This window comes from Cryptomeria japonica, chromosome 6, assembly GCF_030272615.1.
Source record: "Cryptomeria japonica chromosome 6, Sugi_1.0, whole genome shotgun sequence".
Lineage (NCBI taxonomy): Eukaryota > Viridiplantae > Streptophyta > Pinopsida > Cupressales > Cupressaceae > Cryptomeria > Cryptomeria japonica.
The window spans coordinates 535,605,733-535,631,075 of NC_081410.1; the positions used below are offsets into that span (position 1 = coordinate 535,605,733).

At 38.0% G+C, this 25,343-nt stretch overlaps 1 protein-coding gene across 4 annotated transcripts in view; it reads left to right on the forward strand.

The window, feature by feature from the left end:
• Nucleotides 1-25,343, forward strand: part of LOC131068006 (uncharacterized) — a 94,375-nt gene that overhangs the window by 14,487 nt on the left and 54,545 nt on the right. For 2 of the 4 annotated variants that reach the window (XM_059207470.1, XM_059207469.1), the window contains 2 exons: nt 9,878-10,104; nt 10,210-10,323. In XM_059207470.1, the coding sequence (XP_059063453.1) occupies nt 9,901-10,104; nt 10,210-10,323 (318 nt within the window). In that variant the 5' untranslated portion in view covers nt 9,878-9,900. Of the gene's footprint in view, nt 1-9,877; nt 10,105-10,209; nt 10,324-25,343 lie in introns of those variants that run through there. The other 2 variants (XM_058003196.2, XM_058003199.2) reach the window with 2 other exon arrangements.

Genomic DNA, 25,343 nt, shown 5'->3' on the forward strand with positions numbered 1-25,343 from the left:
AAATCCTTAGCCCCAGGTACTCTGCTATCTGGATGGATTAAACTCCCAAAAGAAGTAGGTTCATAACTATATAGTGCTTTGAAGGGGCTCATTCCAATGGATAGATGGTAGGTAGTATTATAGCAATGTTTGCCAAGGTGTAGCCATTTTACCCATGCATTTTGCTGGCCCGCAACATAATTCCTCAAATATCCTTCTATCCACTTATTAACAATTTCGGTTTGTCCATCGGTTTGAGGGTGATAACTTGTACTAGGTGTCAATTCGGTGCCCACTAGATGGAAGAGTTCTTGCCAGAACATGCTAAGAAATCTGCTATCCCTGTCACTGACAATGTTCTTAGGCAACCCATGTAGTCTAAACACTTCTTTGAAGAAGACTTTGACAATTTGAGGGGCTCTAGATTCTGTAGATATGGCCATAAAATGTGCATATTTGGTCAGTCGATCCACTACTACGTATATGCAATCTTTCCCTTGAATTTTTGGGAGGCCTATTATGAAGTCCATGGAAATACTTTCCCATTTCTGATCTGGCACCAGCAAAGGCTGAAGTAGTCTTGCTGGATGAGTTTGCTCTGCCTTATTTTGTTGGCAGGTTATGCACTCTTGGACATGTTTCAATACATCCTTCTTAAGACCTTTCCAAGAATATTTTTCTCTCACCTGTTTATATGTTTTATAATATCCTAGATGTCCTGCCATAGGGTTGTCATGGTATTCCCTAATAATTCTTTCCTTCATTTTTGAACCTGGTGTAAGATATATTCTATTCTTATAGAGGATGAGTTCCTCTACCACTTTATAGTCTTCATGTTGTATGTTGCCTTCGATGATGTCATTTGCATGAGGATCTTTGGCATATTCTGCAATAATGGAGTGCTTCCAATCGGCCGTGATATCCGTTATGGTACATAGATAGGGTCTTTTGGATAATGCATCAGCTACCATATTGTTTTTTCCCTTAACATATTCTATATCAAAATTGTAGGCTTGTAGTTTGCTTACCCATTTCTGTTGTCGATCGTTAAGATCCCTTTGTTGTAGGAAGAATTGTAGGCTGTTATGATCTGTTTTAACCAAGAACTTCCCACAAACAAGGTATTGCCTGAATTTTGCCAAGGCATGCATAATAGCCAACATTTCCTTGTCATATATGGAGTAGAACCTCTCGGTCGTGGTGAGTTTCCTACTTTCAAAAGCAATCGGGTGCTTGTTCTGCATGAGGACTGCACCAATGCCTTCTCCCGATGCATCACATTGTAGTTTAAAAGGTAAGCCAAAGTCGGGGATGGCCAAAACAGGACATGTACTCATTGCCACTTTGAGGCTGTCAAAGGCTTGTTGGGCTTGTTCATTCCATCGAAAAGTTCCCTTTTTGGTTAGGTCCGTGAGGGGGGCTGCAATCTTGGAGAATCCTTTCACAAACCTCCGGTAATAACTACATAGCCCCAAAAACCCTCTTAGTTGAGTTAAGGTTTTGGGTCTAGGCCATTCCTTAATAGCCTTGATTTTTTCTTCATCAACGCTTACACATTGTTCCCTGATCTTGTGGTCTAGGTATAGGATTTCCTTTAATCCAAATTCACATTTTGAAGCTTTGGCATATAGTGATTCTTGCTCCAGTATTCCCAATACTTCATCAATATGCTTAAGATGGTCCTCCCATGTTTTACTATATATTAGGATATCGTCAAAGAATATTAACAAAAACTTCTGAAGTTGTTTTCTGAAAGTATGGTTCATACAAGACTGAAATGTGGCCGGGGCGTTGGTTAATCCGAAGGGAAGGACTAGGAATTCAAAGTGTCCATAGTGGCATCTGAATGCTGTCTTAGGAATATCTTCCTCCCTCATTCTGATTTGGTGGTATCCTGACCTTAGGTCGATCTTGGAGAAGTATTTGGCCCCATGGAGTTCATCTATAAGCTCATCCACCCTTGGAATAGGATACTGATTTTTAATAGTTTTCTTATTCAATGCCCTGTAATCTATACACATTCTCATTGTTCCATCCTTTTTGACAAGTACCACGGATGATGCAAAAGGGCTGGAACTAGGTTGAATGTGTCCCATCTCAAGTAATTCGTTTATAGCTTTCTCTATTTCCTCTTTAAACTTTTGGGGTTGTCTATATGGAGTGGTGATTATTGGCTGTGCTCCCTTTTCTAATTCTATTATGTGTTCAAATCCTCTTTTGGGGGATAATCCTGGAGGGATGTCATCAAAGACCTTTTTGTGCTTCTTGAGAATGGGTTTTATGTCAATGTGCACAACTCTTCCTTGGGAAGTAGACTTGTCAAGGACCAAACATTGTGCTACCCATTGTCCTTGAGCTTTCCTAAATATTACAACAACAATAAACTTGTAAGTTTGTTTACCAAGAAACAATAGTTTGACTTTATTAATAATATTTGTGCCCCCAAACTTACCCAAAAATTCTTTCCATCTTTTTGCAAGAAACTACCTTTGAGGTCCTGTTAGGTATACCCTGCAATGTAACTTCCTTCCCTTCATGCTGAAAGCGGATTGTTAGGTTGGGAAGATCTATCATGTAACATCCCAAGGAGTATATCCATGGTGAACCTAGGATCATATCAGCATCTAAAGGTACGACATAGAAATCTTCCTTGATGGGATGTTTGCCTAAGAGTACCTCCAGTTGTGGAACTATTTTGTTGCATTGGATCATGTCTCCGGTTGTTGTTGCTCCTGTAAACCCTCTAAAATTTTCAGTTTTGATCTTTCTTCTTGCCACTAATGCTTCATTGATGAAATTGTGGGACGCCCCACTGTCCACTAGGACGATAACTCTTTGCCCTCTAAGTGTACTTCTGATGCGAAATAATTGATTTTTGCAAGTATGAGTGATGGTGGCTAAGGTTACGTGTTCATCTTCTTTGGCCCTAGCTCTTTTGTTATCATTTTCCTCCATTTCATCCTCAGAGGTTGCTTCCATTATTTGGGCTCTACCCCTTTTGGTACATCTGTGACCCGGTTCCCATTTTTCTTTACAGCTATAACATAGTTTTTCCTTCTTTTGGCAGGAATGTCCTCGTTCCCAGGGCTCTTTACATGTGTAACATAAGTTCTTTTTCTTGAGTTCATTATGACCTTCCTTAGATTGGGAGGGTTTGTGTGCTTCATTCATGTTGGAAAAGGGTTTGCCATGGTTGAAAGAGGGTTTTCTGCTAGCTAATGTTACTTCCAGTTTTAATGCCTTCTCAATGGCATTTTCTAAGGATAGTGGATTGAGTACACTCACTAACCCCTTGAGCGAGTCCTTTAAGCCTTCTACGAATAGGTAGGTAAGTCTGTCTTCTTCTATTCCTGAGACCCGGACTGAGATTTTCTGGAATTCTGTTATATAGTCTTCTATTGATCCTTGCTGTTTTAATTGTGTCAACCTTTTAAAATCTTCTTGAGGGTGTCTCCTTTCAAACCTCTTGATAAGTTTTTGTGAGAATTCTTCATACGAGGTTATATTTTGATGCCCTTGGGTGAGGAGTCCATGGTGCCACCAATCGTGGGCCAAACCTTCCAAGTGTAGGGTAGCAAATTGGAGTGCATCTTCTTCTGTCATTGGGCTGAGTGTGAGATAGGTGTTTAGTTTTTGTAACCAAGCGTGAGCTGTGATTTTATTTGTCCCATCAAAGCTAGGAAGTGTTACCTTATTCACCTTATGCCTCAATTCCTTATTTGGTTGTTTTCTTCTTTTCCTAGGTACCTCTTGTCTCTTAGCTTCACAAAACTCCCTAAATGTTATGAGTTCCCTAACCTCCGGGTCCAAGTCTCTATATGCTCTAGCAATTTCCTCTGTGCTATTGGAAGGAGGGTCAATTTCATCTTCTTCCCTTGGAGTATCTTCCCTGGGTAGGAACGGTGGTTGGGGTACTCTAGGTATAGATGATCCGTTATTATTTCTTGACTGATTTGAACTGACATCTCTCTCATTGGAGGGATTGTTTTTGTAGGTTGTATTCCATATATTCTGTAGGGCCTAAAGTAGTGCTTGGTTTGTTTTTTCTTTTTTTGCATTCTGATCTATGAATGTTTGATTTGTTTTCTCCATGAAGGCTCTTATTTCATTGATCATTTGTTCATTCATGGTGGATGTAGCCCTCCTAGTACTTAGCATAAATTATTTTGCTCCTTAGGCTGGCAGGAACGGTGCTCTGATACCAATTGTAATGTCCCCTAATTATACTCTGCCAATTATCCAAACAATATCTATGTTACTACCTTAATTAGGCATAATTAATCGCATCTTAGAAGAGAACTTCTCAAAAAATCATCCTCTAATTTCCTACTGTTCCGTCCCTATTCCCAGAAGAGGGTTTGGCTGTCTAGGGCGCTTGAAACCAACTCTCAAGTTAGCCCAGATTACTGAACTCAGTCCATTCACCCTTGGGGCATGCAGCCCAGATTTCAGGAGGAGTCTTTCACCCCTGGGGCATCCTATTGGATGGAATTACTCCGCCCCTCCCTAGCAGCCCCCATCTCCCTTGGGGATGTGGAGAAATACGTAATTAGTTTGCAGATTAGATTAGTTTTAAGAAATTCTATTTACAAGACTCCGTGGACTGACTTTTCAGTCTTATCTCAGAATGTTATAGTTAATTACTGTAGTCACATTTCAGGTATTTTAATCCATTGTATTTATTAGATTGGTGAATCTTTAATTCTGTTTATTTGCTGTGCAGAACAGATCTCTAATTTGTTTACACATACATATATTTGCTCAGATTTCCATTGTTCTTCCCAATATTCTTATATATATACATATATATATTATTATTATCATTATTATTGCTTTGTTTTCATTATTAATATTATTAATAAGAAAATCTTCACAAAGAATAGAATCATATTTAATGAAAGTACTGAGTTAAGTTGCTGTTGAATACAGTCAGCAATTGAGGAAGGGATACTCACCAATAAGATCGCTCCAGCCTGTCACCCTTTGTGCCCAGTCCTGAGATCTTCTCTTATCTTTTCCCCCTTTCCCCTTGGTTGGAAATTTGCCCATCTTAATATACCCATCGGTGTTTGAAAAGTCACACCTTCCTTTTTTAATATGGGTGTGACTTCTTTTAGGAAAGAACACATCTTAAAAATAGATACTAATGTGCCGTTTTGTGTATGACAATTATTAATATTTCTTTCTCTTTTTATTTTTCTATGTTATTTCTTAATATAAGGTTTATATATGTTTAATGATAATATTTTAATATCATTTCTTAGTTCAATGTAGATATGGTAATATTATTAATATTGTTAGTTCACATACATTAATGTTAATATTAAGATTAATTAATGTTAATATTAAGATTAATAAATATTAATATTAGTATTGATATGAATACCTAATGTTATAATCATTTTATATACAATAATAGTAATAATTCATTTATAACCTATTGAATCATTAATACATATATTAAGTGCAAGGGGAAAGAAATGGTAATAATGGTATTATTAATGTAGGGATATTACATTGGAGTCGTCTTTGTGATCACACAGTCCGTTTGTTCAGCACATAGAAGATTTTGATCAAGAGAGAATAGGATATCTTTGGGTATTTTATTTTGAGTTGCGCATTTATAAAAAACACACCAACAGTATGGTAGCTTGTTAGGACTGGAAGTGGAAGAGTTGGCAAGATTTGAAGTGGCAGTCATAGACAATTATCATAGACAATTATTCATAGGCTTGCAAGAAGGTTGTCCGCTAGTTATAGGTGGTATTAGATGGGCCCAGTGTGACCCATGAATTTTATGCCATAGTGTGGGGTGGAGCTCCCATGGTTTTAGGCATCCAATGGCTACACTTTCTTGTCGTGTTCACATAGAACTGCCAAATGATGACACACAGCTTTGTGGAGCAAGGAAGAAAGAAACCATTAGGGTTGTCATGAATGTACCAATACAATAGTTTTTCTAGCTCACCAAATAGAGAGGCATTTGAGATGGTACTAGGTGAATTGGATATCATGCAACTTCATCATTAAGAGGCTAACACTAGGTGCCATGGATTTAGTGGAGGATGAATGTCCTCCAGATATCCAAGTTTTGTTAGATAAATATTCTTTTGTGTTTGGAGACATGCCTCCAAAACTTCCACCTAATGGGGCTTTCTAGCATGTATCGAGTTGGAGCAATGGACAAGACCTATTATGGTGACTCTTTATTGACATCCTAATGCTTTCAAGGATGCGATAGAGTGGACAATACAGGCACTGCTGAAATTGGGACACATTAGACTAGTGTTCCATGGAAACACGTTTCCCCCTCCCAGGCCCAAGTCTCCCCGTCCCCGAAACTTTTTCCCTTTGTCCCCCCCTCCCTGAAGCCCGTCCCCGCGTTCCCCCGTCTCCCCATCCCCACCATCCGTGGAACACTGCATTAGACCCAGTATGAGTTCATTTGCATCTTGAGTGGTTCCGGTAAAGAAGAAAGATAGAATGTATATAGATTATAGTGCTCTCAATGAAGTTGGCAAGTACAGCTGTTTCTGAAATGTTATCATATAGTCACTTTGGCATTTACAAAGATTTCAAAAGGAGTTTCTTGCATTGTCAAACTTCCAGCATGTACCTATGGGCACTTGATCCTTGTGTTGTCTGTGCACTTAACAATACTTTTGTTGCTTTAAGATCATGAACCATAGAAGCAACCTAGGAAGCTGTTGCGTCTACTTCTTTGATACTTGCTCTTAATACATTTAAACTTCATCCAGAGAATAATTTCTTTCAGCAGGTACAGACTAATGATGCATCTGATGCATTGGCTGTTATCTTTGACTGCTTGCATTGGTCATGGCACAACTGCAGATTGGGAGTTGGCTAACATCCTTGATCACCTAGCCTTGTTTTGCTTGAGGGCAAGAAAATTTGGGTGGAAGGATTTTTCTAATCTGTAGCTGAGTGAGTGGACTGGCAGTGCAGGAGTAGCAGTTAGCTAGGCAGATGTTGCATTTGGGAGTAAGGCAGCGTCTCTCAGTTGGGATGTGGCTGAGTCTTGTATCTTTCAGTTAGGTAGCAGTTGTGTCATTCAGTTCAGTTCCTTAAATGACTTTAAGTTAGTCAGTTCTTTCAGCAGCTTTGCTTTCGCATCACTGATTGAGGGATAGATTTGTCAGTTAGCTGCCTTTGTTTGAGGGAGGGAATTTTCAGTAGCTGCCACTGATTTAGGGATGGAATCATATAGGAAGTGCTGGGAGGAAAATGAATTGACTTTTTTAAATTTCAGACACCAAACTCATTTTCATTCCTTGGGATGTGATATTGCTTTCAGCAGCTCTAGCCCTTGGAGACAAAGCTACAGGATTAATGATCTGATCACTTTGGGGACGGAAGCCCTCAGAGAGTCGTTTGTTGTATAGAGTATTAGCAGGATTGTGCAAAGCATCATTATGATCTGCAAGGAATTATTTTTACATGCCGTAGAGTATCAACAGGATTATCAAGGCATTGGATTTGCATACTGGTTACAGTCAGTAAGTTTTATCAGTCTAGTGAATTTCATTGTTATTTGTGTGTTTGAATATAATTCAAGAAATTAAAAAATATTTGTTGCTGGAATATTTTTGTGCTTGTTTTGTTTTTGCATGCATAATCTGGGTCTTTGCATAAACCCATCATAGGGACAGAAGAAAGAATTGGGAGATGGGAGATAGTGAACTTTTTGCATGCATTATCTTGATTTTGCAGACAATCAAGCACATATAACATCCCTGCAAGCATAGGATCATGTACAAATTGGATGATGTTAATACCATAATTTATACATGGAGCAAACTTATCTGAACAAAGATGACATTATTACACTCCATTGTTGAGCACATAATGATAAAACTCTTAAATCACTCTAGTAAATTGTAAAATATATCTATTATGCCACTACACCAGTAGTGAATCAGACACCATGTTGTCGTTTCTAGATGGCTTTAATATGTCACTTAAATTTAAAATAATGATTATGATATTTGCATTGTATTGGGATTGGCATTGTAGAGATTTTCAATTTATATGCAAGATAGGGCAAGGAAGAAGGTTGGTGGGAAGACAGTGTAGCAACTTGAAGCACTCTTCACTGAAGGAAGTTTAGGCTCGAAGTCAGTAGTATGCAACAACAGTGAAGGTGCTTGCTAGCAACACTCTGAAGCAAACAGATTCTAAATTCTCATAAGTGGAATGAAAGAATGTAATCATATTAAAAAAAATTCATGAATGAACAATGTGGATATATGTGATTGAAAAGGACAACAAATGACAAGAGCAAGCAGGAAGTGTAAGTGCTCTTTGCACGATGCAGTTTCACACAGATGAACATTGGTCCATGAGACAAAAATACTGCCTTTTCATGCACTGTAGCAACAGCAGAAGTAATTGCTAGCAACACCCTGTAGCAACAAGATTCTAAATTTACATAAGTGGAAGGGAAGAAACTAATTATATTAAAATATGCATAATGAACAATGTAGATAAATGGGACTCAAAAGCACAATAAATGACAATAGCAACTAGGAAATTTAAGTTACCTTTGGATAATTCAGTTTCACACAGATGAAGATAGGTCAATGAGACTAAAATACCCTTGTTTTAGGCACTACCACTAATTTATCTTGAAAAATGCATTTAAGAGCTGTTCGTATAAAATAAGTCATACATTAAACTGTGGTAGTTTGTAGTGTACTTCCTTAGTACACACCTAGTCAACAAACCCTAAACAGGGGCCTCAAATCTCATTAAAAACAATGGGTTTAATGACTACATTCTAGATATCTATTTATGAGAGGTATCCTGAGAATATACTTGAAACTTTTTGAGAATTTGAAAAAACGGAGAACATTGTAGCCAAGTAGGACGTAGAAGCTTAGTAGAAAAAGTTTCCTTCAAAACGACATGTTTTATATCTTCTGGTGTTTGGCTCCTGGATTCTGGTACCATACAGTATGTCACAACAGACAAGAAATTGCATTGTATGACAAGATACAAGGAGAGTATGCTATTCTTGTTGGTATCAGTTGCCATTAATTAGTTGGACAAGATGACATTGCAATTACATTCCCTAAAGGAGCATGCAGATCAATGCCTGATTTTTCGCATTGTTTTAAACATTGAAATAAAATATGTTTTTCCTGAAGTAAAATGCAGACAAAAACTTGATAGCGAAGTTTTAACTTCCATACATGCATTCTTATATGTACATATGTATATATGTAGATGGATGCAAGTATGCGTACATGCATGTGTGTGTAATATATGTATGTATAAAATTATTAAGTACAAATTGCTTGATTATCATATGAGATTAAAATTTGCAATTATTATAAGGGATACTGCCAAAAAGAACATCTAATTTGAACAAAGTTATCAAATTTAGAATAGTTTCAGTGTAAAATAAAAAGCATGCCTATACAGAATGTAACACAGAGATTGATCTTGTAACTAGACAAATAAGGATAATTGTAAGCAATATTGCCAAAAAGAGTTTCTAATTTGTGAAATTTATTGAAGTACGATAATTTTAGAATAAATAAAAGCAAGTCTGTGCAGAATGTACCAAAGATCAACCATAAACAAGTAAAGATCTCTATTGTAATTTTGTATACTTTGCAGAAACCCGTTATAATCATTTGGACTATGTATGTGATTTATTGAAAATCATTTCTAAACATACCATGGCATAAGCATAGATTTAGTTTTCATAATTGGGCATGACAAAGATATTTAAAGATTTAATAGAATACAATATGGTAAGAGATTGAGATAGATGCTATAACATACTTCTAGATGTATAAATTTTAAATATAATAGCAGTTGCTGTGTTGGAAAGCTGCTACTCATAGAATTTTGTTTGTTTTACACTGATTAGGGGTTTGCGGTAAAGTAAGAAATATGAAGGATGGTAATTCTGTAGATATTTCACCACCAGCTACAACAATTGCATTTGATCCTGTTATTCCTTTGTTACGAGTTCCTGTACAGGCAGGTGAAATAGATGATCCCTCGAAGGGTCTCTATGTTCTTGCTTTTAAAGATGAAGATAGCTGGCGCTGTGCATGGCATGCCTGTGAATCTAGGCTTCTTGAGCAGTGCGAGGTATACAACAATTCGGCTCTATGTTTATGTTGTTTGAACTTTTTCTTATACAACTCATATATCCAAACATTTGAATTTCAATGCATTGATTGTCTATCTATGAAGCAACCAATGGGAGATCTTCATGAACACCGAAGGGAAGATGCAACTGGGTTTCATAGATACAGATGTGACATGTCTTCAACTTTTTGGTCATTTACCTTACCTCTAGTTTATGAGGTTTCATAATGATTACTTAACTCAACTGATTGCAGTCAATTTAATTCATCTTTGAGTTTGTTAGCCCAACTACTAAATTAAGTTTTGATTTCTTAGGGTCATTTTCAATTGATTATGAATTTTATTTGGCAAATATTCTGAGGTCGCTCACAGGATTTATATTGGTTGATATGTGTATTACAAGCACAACTGTTCCTTCTGACTTCTCTGATACTTCTGAATTGACAAGGAACTTCAAATAGTTAGTAAATATCAAATGTTTTCTTTCACAGGGATAATGGCTTTCAGACATTTTGGGTTTTTGCAAGTATCCTGGAGATGAAAGCGTTCAACATGTTGAATTATTTTTCTTTCTCCATATTTGTTTTCTGCGGTTGACATATAAGTATTTGGTGGAAATGTTTATTTTTTCCTATTAAGGATATGGATATTTTCAGGTTAATCGATAATGAGAGTTGGAAGTTGTCCTTGGGTGGTCCTAGTTTTCTAGTCTGTTTTTCTTCACAATGCACTTGAACAAGAACCTGTTGGTGTGGTTTTTATGCACGTTCAACACAAAATAAAATACCCAGAGATATCCTATTCTCTCTTGATCAAAATCTTCTATGTACTAAACAGCTGAATTGTGTGATCACAAAGATGACTCCAAGGTTCCCAAATGCATATGGATAGTCTCAATTGGCTTGTTGTGATTTGTTGGTAATCTCAAGGGGGACTTAATGATTGTTCAAGGAGTAAATCAATCTAAGGATTCTGTTGATTGCCGACACTTGTAACTCTCTCTTTTGGAATGATTTTGTAATAAGTTCTTTTCAATCCTACTTCTACCAAGACTTGGAAAAACAATTAAAAAAGGGGTGAGGATTTAGGAAGGTAATTCTAATTCTAAGCTAATCCTATGAACTTTGGAGACAAAAATTGCAAAAGTGGATTTTAAACCAATTCTTGTTTCACCAAATTCAACAACTACATAAGAATGGTGCTATCTTCTAAGGAATTCAAAAGATTTTCATATCACTCATATTCACCAACATATTGAACAATGAATATAGCAATAGAAGTTAAGTTTTCATTTACTGGTTTAGGTTAAGTTTGCAAAATAATTGAAAATCATCCAATTATAAAAAGTATGAACACATCAACTCCACGTTAAGCAGTTTTATCAAATCCTTCATTTAATCTATCAACTTGGAAATTAAATCTATTCTAATGAGAGCCAAAAGCCATGCTAACTTGCAAAAGTGGACAAAGATTCACCAACATATTGAACAATGAATTATGTGTATTACTTAAGAAGTATCACTACAACAATTTCTCCGAAATTTTCCTCTAACAAATGAAAAGAGGAGGGTTTATATAGACACCCCATTACAAAGCAATGGCCTAGATTGATCCAAGATCAACGGCCAAGATTAAAACATTAAACACTAATTAAGACAAGCTACAATAGTTATCCAAAACGGACCAATGAGAAATAAACAACCACTAAATCCAGCTTTCTTCTAGAAGTGGGTGACCCTTATCCTTTTCTTTGGCAGCAAATTCAATGAACTTGGTCACTAGGGTGTCAACCTCTTTCATTGGGACACTTGGCAATATGTCAATCTTGTATTCCATCAAGTCCATCTCATCTTGACATGTGGCAAAAGTGGTTATCCAATCAATTTCCAGTTTTTGAAAACCATCCTCAATGGACATAAATGAGGATGCCTTGCTGAAATGTTGCTTCTGGATTGGATTTTTAGAAGTGAAGAAGTTGTTTTGAACTTTAGCCTTCAGGTTCTCTACATCCAAGTCCCTGTCTTGGACTATTTTTTGTTCAAGCACATCGGAGACTATGACAAAGACCATGTCTTGGATTGCTTTGATTGTTTCTTCTATTCTGGCACCATCAATCTTCATCTTCTCCAAGACTTCTCCTCTAGCCACCAAGGCGTGATACCATGTGCTGAAATCATATAATTTTTGGACTTCGTCCTTTGTAGCAGTACCTAAGTCCACAGTCATTAGCTCGTAATTTTCAGGAGTGATGTCCTCTTTTGTTTTGTCAACTTTTGAAATGGCCGCTTGTATTGAACAAGATCTTGTGCCATCTTCATGGATTAAGGAATATTTCTTTGCCTTTTTCTTTTCTTGAAGTTTTCGAGGACCACATGGTCAAGGTTGGTATCTTCAACCTTCTTCCATTTTGTCACAATCTTGGACTCTAGTTGCAGTCCTTTATTATTGAACTTCATCCGCACCTTTTTGGAAATCCCTTCTTGAGTCGACATCTACCACCTGAAAAACATGAAAATTTCTAAGTAAGAAAAAGGGGGTTTGATGTTTGTTTCCAACTTGGAGTGCAAAGTTTGATGGAATTTCAAAGGATAATTCTGATTTCATTTAATTCTGATTTAACTAATGAAATTCAAGAATTCAAATTCAGTGAAATTTTGGAAATTGTGAAATTAAGTCTGATTATGAAATTGTAACAAAAAATCAGACTTTGTTGAAATTTTGGAAATTAAAATTAAGTCTGATTATGAATTTTTTTGCTTCCAAATCTGCATAAAACGCAAAAAAGGAACATGATCTTGGGTAAAATTCGAAGAATCTGAATTGAAAGTTCTCATGCAAATCTGGAAAATTAGAAATTCTGACTGAAAGTTGTCTTGAAGTTAGAAAGAAATTGGAATTTTGAATGAAAATCTGTCTTCAATCCTTAGTAAACCTTGAGAATTTCGACGAAATTCCTTAAATTGCTTTAAGGAATCACCTTCAACTTTGTCTCGAAGTGTAGAAATTGGCTTGGGATTCTCCTAGAAGTTGTCTTGTACCTACAATTTACTTCAAAATTTGCCTTTATGTTTGGAAAAAAATTGTTTCCTAAGTTTCAAATTTCAATGTTGAGAAGCGATTTGTAAAAAAAAACGAACGCCGATGTTCATGCTAATAAAGAAGGTGAACACTTACTTAGTTTAACTTTTTGTGTTTTTGGAAATGAATCTAGTCTTGTTTCGAACACCAAGTCGAACCTTCTCTTGCTTGGGACTTCATTTCTTGATTTGAATTTTCACATTCAACACTTTGCCAAAATTTTCCTCATCCTCACCTTGGGTGGACTTCACTTGGAAACAGGAATTTTCCATGGAAATAGGAATTTCCAAGGAATTTTTCCATGGTTGGAGTGGACTTTCCATGGAACTGAGGATTCATGGTCGAAACTCCATGCTTAGCCATTTTTTTCTTGTAATTTTTCGTTGAAATTCCTAACAATGAACTTGTTAGTTTTAGATCAGATTGATAGCAAATAACCAAATTAACACAATGAACACACAAAACACAAGAGTACCCTGGGAAAACCTCCCTCTTGGAGGTGAAAAACCCAGCAATGAATCTTAGTTTATATTAGACAGTAAGCAGTTTGAGTCTTTACAACTTTGCTTCAACACTTGAAGCAGCATATTAATCAGAACAACAGGATGATAATTCTGAACTAGAGCACAAACACTAGCATGATAAACTTATCTGCAATATCAAGGAGGGCAACTCGCTGTCATACAGATCAATCGCTGAACATAGAAGTCAATTCGCTGACTAGGAATGTGATTTGCTGCCCGAGTTAGTTCGCTGTTCATGGAAATGAATCGCTGCCACAAGGATATAGTTCGCTGCCCTTGACAGGATAATTCACTAATAATCTGCTGATGGAATTCGCTGATCTTAGGAAGAGGTAATTCGCTGATTGAATGATTGTGTGTTTGATGCATGAATGACCTTTGTATATATATGAGCTTTAGCCACCTTATTCTCCTTAGATCGGCTTTACAAGATGAACCAATAATAATAATAATATGCTATTAGAATGGCGCCCATTATAGGGTCAGCCCTATATGCATTTACAAGTTACATTGCACATTATAGGGTCAGCCCTATTTACAAGTTACATTGCCCATTATGGGGTCAGCCCAATTTACAAGTTACATTTTAATTTTGCATATCAATGTGACTAAGGCCGATAGGCCAATTAGTCACCCATATGCTAGGTCGGCCCTAGAAGGAATCCGACCGAGCTACAAACATCAACAAAACTCTCCTGGCATGACACTTCTTTTGACTCAGTAAGTACCCGTGATTCCGGGAAAAGCAAAAAAGCAACTTTCTAGTTTTAGAAAAAAAGCAAGTTCCTAGATTGGCCCCAAAATGCCAAAAATGAAACTTTTCAAAAAAGCAAAAAGCAAAAAAAAAAACAATTTTCCTAAAAAATAGGAAGTTGTCAGAATTGATCCCAGAAAATTGCGTTTTTACTCCTTCGACCTGTCTGAGTGCATCGGAAGCATCAGAATGTTCTTTTGATCATTCTTTCTACTTATTGGTTTCTTGACTCCTCCGAATTTCTTGACTCATTTGCGAAGGCGAGAGACTGGAGACAAAACACAAGACGTCAAAACACTACCCTAAAAAGCAAAAACAAGGGGGTCCCCATTTGCAATGGGGCGATGTGTGAAAATATCACAATAGAACCCTTAGTGTTTTGCAAGTATGTGTTCACAGTATTTACTACGTAATCAGTAATCAGCTATTCAATTATTAATGAGGCATGGTGATTTCTTTCCTTGATTTGTGAACTGATGAGGATAGTCCTCTAACAGTTCTTCACCTACAGATGTTACACTAGCATGCAAAATTCCTCAATACAAGATGAAAATGTCAACGTTAGAGCATCAAAACCTTCACTTAGTACATAGGAACATCCATAGCAACATACAAATACTGGAAAATACTAAGAGCAGTAGGGATAATTAGCAAACAAGACTGGAAACACAGAATTACCCTGGGAAAACCTACAATGGATGAAAACTCCAACAATAGTGATCTGCACCAGGTTCCCAATCACTATAATTCAGCCAGTTACATGTATAGGAATGCTCCTAGGACAAGAAATGAGTTCATGGCTATGAACAACCAAGCTTTGCATACATCTCTGGCCTGCAATTCCATGAAAACCCTGGTTTACAGCTTCCTGTTCCACAAATCTGAAGTTTGAAAATTACATGAAGAACTATCCAAACGCCAGCCTTTGCACAAAGTTTACGAGTGCAACTGATTTTAATAATCCCCATGCTTCAAATTGGGTGTTTTCCAATAAACAGTCACGGAGGAGGAGAGGAGAGGAGATACCATTTCAAGCAATTACTATCCCCCACAAGACAAAATGATAAAACTGTTGGTTCTTGCAGACGAGTGGTTAAGTAATTGCCATGATGGAAAAATACCTCTTGGGTGGTTATGCAATTGCCAGGGTGGTTACATAATTGCCTCCTGCATGAACTGGCAGTCTCATTGCCAACTATAGAATATGTAAGTTCTTCATTTGATCCCCTGTTTTCTGACTAAGCTTAGATGTTCTGACCAACCCAAGGTCATGTTGAGCATTGAGAACTGTTTGCTGGCTTCAAAACTGATTATGGCAAGGAAAAAAAAGTTTTGGCAGCTTTGACTAAAAGTGACAACCTTTGTTGCTCGCACAACTGCTTCCATCCAAATCACGGATCATTGTGGTGTCTAAAACTTGTCATATTGAGCAGATCTTACCACCCCAAGGTCAACTTCAGCACTGAGAACTGACTGGTGACTTCAAAACTGATTATGGCAAGGAAAAACAAGTTCTGGGAGCTTTGACTGAAAGTGACAACCGTTGTTGCTCATGCAGCTGCTTCTATCCAATTTATGGATCATTTTTTTGTCTAAAACTTGTCATATTGAGCAGATCTTTGACTTAAATTGAATGTCAAATAACTACAAGTTTCAAATGAGTAATGAAGATTCAGTGCATACATTAAAGTCTAAAGACTTTATAAGGGAGTATTTCTAGAGAAATGCTCTAAAAGCCCATAGCAAATTCATTGATCTATTATATAAGCCCTTGCAAATATGATTCCTTTTGTCTAGCTCATGATAAATTAGTGGGCCAATAGGCAAACTCCAAGGTCTGTAACATGACCATCTGTTAAAACTTAATTATAATATCTTCAGTTTAATGACTGAGAAAAGGTACAACAAGTATCTCATGGGAAAGCAGTAAAATTTATTATCAGAATAAGCTTGAATTTAAACTTTTCATTGGAATAACTTGCAAAACTGTATATCATACTTGCTCATATATACAGTAAGTGCTTTCCCTATTTTGTTTTCTAATCCTTCCAAGTGGTGATCCTTTGAAAAGAACTGGAGAATACAAATTTATCTAATCACTCAGTCTCACCTGTTGTCTCTTAGTTCCATCATATTTTCTTGTCAGAAGTAGAAAGACTTTGTAGATTCAAAGTAATCAAATGGTTGATGTTATTAACTTTCCTACAGATAACAGACTAGAGAAATATTATTTATAAGCAGCATACAAGCTAAAGCCATGAGCAGGATTCAGACAGATTGTTCACATTCTTTCATAAAATCTTAAAAAAAACAGACTATTCTTTGGACATGCAATAGCTAATGACATCTTGCTAATGAGGGTAATGAGTAACTTAGATAATTCTGTGCTAATGTCTTCTAGCCACCAGGTTGCAATGCTTAAATATTAATCTTGTCAATGTTTCCCAGTATAATACACAGGAATTCTTTAAATATTATTAGCATGGGTCATTCATTGTTGTTACCATCCTATATTGCAGTAATTTTTCTTTAATCTCAAGTAAACTATATATTGCCCTTACCGCCAATATTGCAATGCATACAGAAGCAAATGGTACACGGATAAAAATTACAGAGTGTAGTGGAAAGTGAGAAGAAACATGATCTGTGCATCTGCAGTTAAAGGAAAAATTTTCATTTGCAACTGTTTTGTCGTCAAAAGTGAAATTTCCCTCGCTGGTTAAACTAAATTTTAATTCATCGATTTGAATTGAATGCCCTTGGAGAAACTGGTTAAGTTGTTATCTGTTTTCTATGTGTCTCTGTTTGAATTCTGTTAATGCATTCAACATACAAACAGCTTGTACCTAGTATAATGTCAAACATACATGCTGATGGATATCAACATAAAATAAAGTTTGTTGGATACCTGCAAAATGGAGCGACCAATAAACAGCTATTACTTCTTCTTTGAGATCTTTGTTCCTAAATTCTACTAATGTCTGGAGTATACAAAGAAGTTATCTTAAAACAAAATGTAAAGGAGACCTGCCAAATAGATACCTGTGAACCCAAAAAATGAAATTTCTCATGCCTTAGGTTTTAGCCAGATTAGAAGTGCTTGGAAAAAATTTAATTTCTTTTGCTGTTTGTGACAAAGCTGTCATGTTCGCCCTTTTTAAGCCATCCTTTATATTGTTGGGGGATATTTTGACATGGTCTTTACTTGCCTAGCTGATACACTCGTGTAATATATTGATCCTGCTTTACCATAATGTGATGTAGATTAAAATCATTTCAATTGCCATAAAATTTGATATTGTTGGCGGCATTATTGTACACGAAAGTAAGACTAGTTAATTATGTGTAACTATCTTGGTTAGTTGGCAACCGAGGGGTGGCAGTTGCGGTGCGACGGTTGGCGCTCGCACCCCCTCGGTGTCTTTATATACTTCGGAATGTAACTTGCAACACACAATTATGAATGGAATAACATCTCTTATACTTGTCTGATATCTATGGCGTTATTATTCTGCATTACGTGCTTTATGTTTTAAGCTATTCACCCGAGAGGGCAAACATTTGGCGCCGTTGCCTAGACGTACTCAGGAACGGAAGACGCAGATGGCGCATGGACACGATGGGCCTATCCGTTGGTGAGGTAAACCCAGAGGCCGACGACGCGCGAACAAAACTTTACACAGGGGAAGACACTGTTAGGGGTAAAAATGTATGTTAGTACGAATAATAATTATAAGTGTGTTATGTGTGTTTATGTTTTGCTATTGCCGAGAGGTTCCCGTCGGGTAGTTGGGAGTTGGTGACGGTTGGCAACTTGGCCAACCGTCGGGTCTATATAGTGTTTGGTTGGAACCTCGGCAGGGGATCATGTAGGAACCATTGGAGACATTGGAATAAAGATATAACTTTCTGGTCTGATTGTTATCATCTGTCATTCATGTTATGATGTACAATTATTCTGTTCTATGAATGCTCAGTATATGCAGGTACTGCTGGGTTATTGATTATCCACCACTATACCTTTAGGACTAAACATTTTGGCGCCGTTGCTTGAACGAACCTGGAGATAACCATGGCGGCAGGCAGAAGCAATTAATGGGCCGACCATTTAACCAGCAATTAATTGTCGTGGACAGCGACACGCATGAAGAGAGTACCGTGGAAGAGGATCGAGAGGATCAGTTGATGGCAGACTTGGTGGAGTTGTAGGACGTGTCGGTCACGCAGTATGTATGGCGAGAGGCTTAGGAGAGAGCCGTCTCGGAAGGTACGGTACGTGGTGAACTCACCGTCAGCACCCTCGTCTTTGACCTACTCGGAAGTATTCCAAGGTTACTCACCAAGAATTTGATTGCACTCCAAGACCAAAGGGAGGAAACGGCAAAGGAACTTCGACGGCAACAAGTTCTCTGACGGTACGAGGAACGAAGTAGTAGGGAGGAAGAGGAGAGGGAGGCCAGTCAGTGCTGTACCTCTGGCACTTGATGCCCCTACGGCCGAACAAAGATAGACGTACCACTGCTATCGAAGGAGTAAACGAGGGAACTGTACGGTGATCCCTCCGCATAAAAGAATAGGCCAACAGGAGACGACGACTAAGAGAGGTTGCCGACTCAAGGAATCCGGAGAAACACAACAGAAGTCGGAGTGTGAGTCGGAGTCGTAGTTGGGAGAGGCAAAAGCCGTGTACATGGAAGGAGTTGGCCGAGGTCGTGTTGACGTGTATTTTGTACACTATCAAACACAAAATAAAATACCCAAGGGTACCTTATCCTCTCTTGAGTAAAGCTTCTGAATGCTGAAGATATCGCGAAAAGGATCAATCAGGGTGACTTCAAGGTTCTTCGTTGTAGGATCTCTACATGTGGATAAGCACCAGTGGTCGTTGTAAATGCTGTTTCTTCAAGGGGTCTTACGCACTTTGAAAGCTGGTCCGTGTTGCTCTCACTCGACTGCAGGAACAGGATTTTTCCTAATACTAACAAATTCCAAAAAGATCAAAAGATAAGGGTTTCAAGAGATGAATTCTACTCTAATCCTAAGATTGACTCAGTGTAGGCTAGACTTGGTAAGACTCTACCAATTTTAGTATTGCCAAGGGATTACAACTTTACTGGAATTGATGCGATCTTCTAAGGTGATTAGTGGTTTTCAAATCATCAAGGATTATGGATACTATCATGAAGATACATATCAATATTTCAATAATGATTGAATGTTCAAGCAATCTCAATATCTCCAGTTGACCACACAAGGCATCCTTACAATCAATAAGAAGCTAGTGGTTTGGATATGAATCTCACCAAAGATCAAGCACAACACTTAGTCCTTCAAACTTAAATACTACTTCGACTGAGAATGATTCAAGAAGATAAACAACCATGAAGATAGCCACAAGTATTGCAATAAAACACCATAACTTCAATATTTTATTGATCTCAAAGCCAAATGGACAACAATTGTTCAAAATTCTTTCTTCACTACTCAATCTTGCTACACAATAACTTTCTCTCTAAGCTCTCTAATCTCTATTATCTTCTTCTAATTTTCTAATCTGATCTCCTCTAATGACAAAATGAAAATGAGTGAGGGTATATATAGCATCCTCAATTACAATGAACGGCCTAGATCGAAAGAAGATCAAAGGCTGAGATCTCGACACCCAAACCCTAATTAGGGTTTATTACAAAAAGTTCCCCCTTTAGATGAACATTATTAAATGCATAGCCAAATATTTAATTGGCACAAAAGTCAAGGAAACATAGATCGATGATAATTAAGATGCCACATCATCCTATAACAACCTTTCTTCTAGAACCTTGTTCCCTTTCCTATGCTCTTTCTTAGCATATCCAACGAATCTGGACACAATCCCTTCAATCTCAGCAATGGGAATCTCAGGAAGATTCTTCATTCGTTCCTCCAAGTGAATGACCTGATTGAAAGCAGTGAGAAGAGCTGTTTCCCATCCAGGTTCGAGTTCTTTGATCTTCTCAATCAAGAGCATGGTAGTGAACATCAGATCTCGTTGCTCATCTGTGATGACATTTTCCTCTTTGCAAAAGATGACCTTGATTCTATCCTCCAACTCTTGGATGTCCACATCTGTCTCAATCTCGATTCGTCGGCCAAGGATGGTACACAATACTTCAAACACTTTATCCTGAATTGGATAGATGACACCTTCAATTTGACTGCATTTGGTGCTGATGTCTTCAAACAGGAGATACTGCTGGATCCTTGCACAGGAGATACTGCTGGATCCTGACGTCGCAAGGGCTGATTGAGATGACTAAAGTAGCCTCTCCAAGCACCAACCTCTCTCTCAAGCTTCTTATTCTTTTCCACCTCTCCCTTGAGTTTGTCCTTAAGTGCTTCAAATGAATCGGTTGCCTCATCCATTGCCTGTTCAGTAGTGAGTGGACCAAGCTCAAATGTTTCTAAATCATACTCATCTGCAAGAATTTCACCTTCATACTTGTCTACTACTGGTGTAGCTATTTGCAATTTCCTGGATACTGCTTCATCTCTTATCACGTTGGACATCTTGGTGGCCTTCTTCTTTTCTGTTATCTCTTGAGAATTTCCTATAAGGCTTTCCAAATCAATCACATTTTCTTCTTCTTCAATCACAAACACCCTTGTCAGTCTCTCTTTCAACCAATCCGGGATGGCGGATCTTGTTTCTCTAACTTGTATTTCCTAAGGTAGTGGTTCATCTTCTCGGAAGGGAGATGTTGCTTCATCATCATTTCTCTGATCTTCCTGTAGCTCATCAATTTGGGGAGATTGACTTGATGAATGTTGAGGTGTCTGTCCCTTCTCTGGCTTATCATTTTGCACCATGGATTCCATAGATTCATCAACCTTAGGTACCATCTTTTTTTGACCTTCAGCTTGACTTGCCTTCTTTCCATGTCGAGAAGATGTGCCTAATGGGCGATCTCAATTGGCCTCTTGCTTCTTCTTGGAAGATTCTCTTTTCTCAGGTCTTTCTTTCCTCTTTGCGCCCCTAGGATGAGAAGTGTCTTCACTCACGCTTGCTCCTCCTTCTGGTCTTTCCTCCAAAGTAAAAGTCATTGGTACGTTCTGCTCTCTCAACTTCTGATGTTGTACATCCACCCATCTGCGAGTACATGATAAAACTGGAGCCATCAAAGCTCTCAAGTCCAAAATCTCAGGCTCGTTCCAATCTATCTTCACTCTCTTATCTTCTTTGTCATAGGATGACTGGAGGTATCTGCCATTGTCTTGAGCTTGATCGGCTACTCTGTAAACCTTGCATTTTCTGATGAAATCTAAAGGCAATTTGGAATGCATCTTCCTTTTAACTTCTAAATCACTTGAGAGATTCATCCAAAAGTCTTCCACCTGAAACTCATGTCCGTACTTCCTAGCAACTGTCTCCTCCATATAACCATAAGGATCAAAATTCTCCCGCGGGGCAAAGAAGGTGAATGAATACAAGGCTAATTCCTTCTCTGCATCCTCCGAAGCTTGAGTATTAGGACATACCTCAACTGAATTCCCCAATATGATAGGTACAGGAACTCCATTTCCATGCTTGTGTCTGGATACCTTTGCACAAGCTTCCAACTGTCTGGTTACCTCAAGTAGCACTATCTTGTCTATCGGATATCTCGGCAACATGTAGGGAGGTGAAGGACACCCATGAACTCTGATGTATGTAAACTTTTGAAACTGGATGAACCATGCACCATACTTCTTCACAAGCTCTTGTGCATCCAGAGATAGTCGATTGTGAGTCCCGCCTTGCAAAATCCTAGTGATGTTCATCGTGAAGGTATCATTGACTAACTTGTAGTCACTTCCAGGTGGATGATGCAGATGAACATAAGAGTCACAAACTCTCACTTCTCCGGGTCCTCTTCCGATCACTCCTCTATGAGGTAGCCCTGCATACTCGAAACTCCTGATCAAGGCATATATGACATATGAGCTCATATGAAATGATTTGGTAGGCCTTAGTCTTCTCAACTGCACATCCAGGCTATTGCTAATAATTCTGGCCCAATGAATCATTCCTTTTCCTTGGACTATCACCTGAATGAAGAAGAACATCCACTTTTCGAAGTAGAAGGCTTGGGGAGCCCCTGTAACTCGGTTGAGCATAGTTATCAAATCTCTGTACTCCTCCTGGAAGTCGATCCTATGTGGGTGTGTTGGGAATCTTGTTCAAGCGAGGACGACTTTTGAGCAACCAATTCTTGTTGATGAGGTTCAGACAGGTGTCAGGATCATCTTCATACATTGACTTGGCTCCTTCTAGACTTTTGTAAATCATATCTTTATGCTCTGGAAGATGGAGAGCCTCACTTATAGCCTCCTCTGAAAGGTAAGCTAAGGTGTTCCCTTCCTTGGATACGATCGATCTTGATTGTGAGTCATAATGGCGGGCACACTCGATCATCAGCTCATGACACTGGACTGCTGGAGGGAAACCTGCCGCCTTGATGATGCCACTTTCAATTATCCTCTTCGCAACAGGTGATGGCTTGCCAATGTAGGGGACCTCTCGAAACTTCTTCACATTGAAGTTTCCCAAGTTGGTATCTTCGATATTGCTCCATTTGGACACGATCCTGGTCTCCAATTCGTCGTTCTTCTGATCTTCTTTGATGAGAGCCGGACGACTAGTAGATGCTCCTGCCTTTGGAGTCGCCATCTTGACACCTACACAACATTTAACAATTAGTAATATATCTTGAAGTGTAGAAATCTAGACTTAAAGGAAGATTTAAGATTTTTTAATTAGGAAACTTCATGATAAATCTTGAGTTATCATTTCCTAATTAACCATGCAATACTTAGATTTTTCCACAATAAATGTTCAAAGATCAAATCTTCAACAAGGGTGTTAAGATGATTTCGCCATACCTCCTCTTGAGTATTAAACTCTAAGAAATGATGTAAAAATAGATGAATTTTGCTAGGTGAAGTGTAGATCAAAGCCTTCTCTTGAATGAATTGCGCCTCCTCTAGCTTGGAAAAGAATAAACTCCACCTCCTTCTAGTCTTCAACACTTGAAAGAAATTCGCTCCAAGCAAACCAGATTTCGCACCTCCAATTAGCTCTCCAATTTCGCACTTAAGGCAATGATTGAATGATTTGAAATGTGAAAAAACTCCTCCAATATATAGAGCGCTCACCCCTTTGCTCCCTCTAGGCCGACTTGGCAAAAAGGAGGTTAAAAATAAATAAAATTCCAAAAAAGGGGGGCCGACTTGGCAAAATAAAATAAAAATAGTGCCTTGAGTGCTTTATATTTAATTTTAATTTAATAAAAATTAATTTTAAATGCCTCCAAAATAAAAGTTCGATTTTCTAAGGCTTAAAATCAATTTATTAAATGCCAAAATGCCTTTAATTTAATGCTAATTTAATTTTAATTTTCCAAATGCCTCAAAATTAGCAATTTTGGCATCCAATGCAAATTGGAGAATGTTAATTTTTAAAACAAGGCTTAATTAAACTCCATGATGATTTCGCCCTGGACCGTCTCTGAGGGTCAGGAGTGATTTTTCAATTTTAGCCTTGAATACTTCGCATCTTGACTTGAAAATCTCCTGGAGGGTAAATTGATATCCAGTTAATGTGTTGCACTTCAAATTTGACATTTTGTATGAGGAAAAATAGGTGGAAATGTCAATTTCGCCCTGGACCCTTAGCAAGGGTTAGGAGCGATTTTTCATTTTCTAGCTAAAATCCACCTCAACTTGATTGTTGACCCTTCAATGTCACTCCCAAAATCCATTTCCTTGCACTATAGAGTTAATTCATCAACAATTTTGGAGGAAAAAATGTCCTTAAAGGCAATTTCGCCCTGGACCCTCAGCAAGGGTCAGGAGCGATTTTCTATTTTTTGCTCAAGATTAGCATTTTTCAACGTCCAAAACCTCTTCAAGACATTTCAACTAGGCCTTCTCACTGACTTGCAAACTTAGCTTTATCAAATTTTGGAGAAAAGGCGTGATTTTGAGGTTTTTCGCCCTGGACCCTCTCTGAGGGTCAAGAGCGATTTTTGCAAATTGGGCTTGATTCTCTATCATTTTTCATTGAAACTTCATTCATCATTAAGCAACATCCTTCCTTTATCCACTCCATCCAAATTTGCTTCGTTGTTGTAAGGAAAAATGAGGATTTCCAACATTTTCGCTCTGGGCCCTCTTTGAGGGTCAGGAGCGATTTTTCAATTCCTGGGCAAAACTCCTTCAATTCATCATCTTCAATCAAGTTTGGATACTTTATCATGCTCACTTCATCCTCCACCATGCCTTTGACATCTCAAATCGACCAAATAAGGCTAGCAATGACCCCTATAAGATTTTTCGCTTTGGGTCCTCTCTGAGGGTCAGGAGCGATTTTCTTGTTTTCAACAAGGTCCTCCATCATTTTTAAGTCAAAACTTCTTCAGGTGGGTGGAGAAAGTCATTTATCCTCCATTCGTGATCAAAACTTGGTCTCTTTTTCATTGCAAAACGAAGGAAATCAAAATCTCGCCCTAGGCCCTCTTTGAGGGTCAGGAGCGATTTTTCCTTTAATCTCCAAAATACATCACTTTTCCTGTCTTCAAAACTTCAATCGCCTTTAGTGACGTTCAATCATCCTTCCGGGAGACCCTGCACAAAACACATTAGAAAAGTCAGTGACAAATATGACTTAAACAATATTTTCGCCCTGGACCCTCAGCAAGGGTCAGAAGCGATTTTACCCTTTTAGGCCAAATTGCTTCACGTTTAAGTCTCAAACCTCTTCACAAGGCAAAGTCAGGTCATCTTCAAGGCCAGGAACCAGTTAGCAAGTCCATCAAAAACAAGAAATTGCACTCAGGATAAAATTCGCCCTGGGCCGTCTCTGAGGG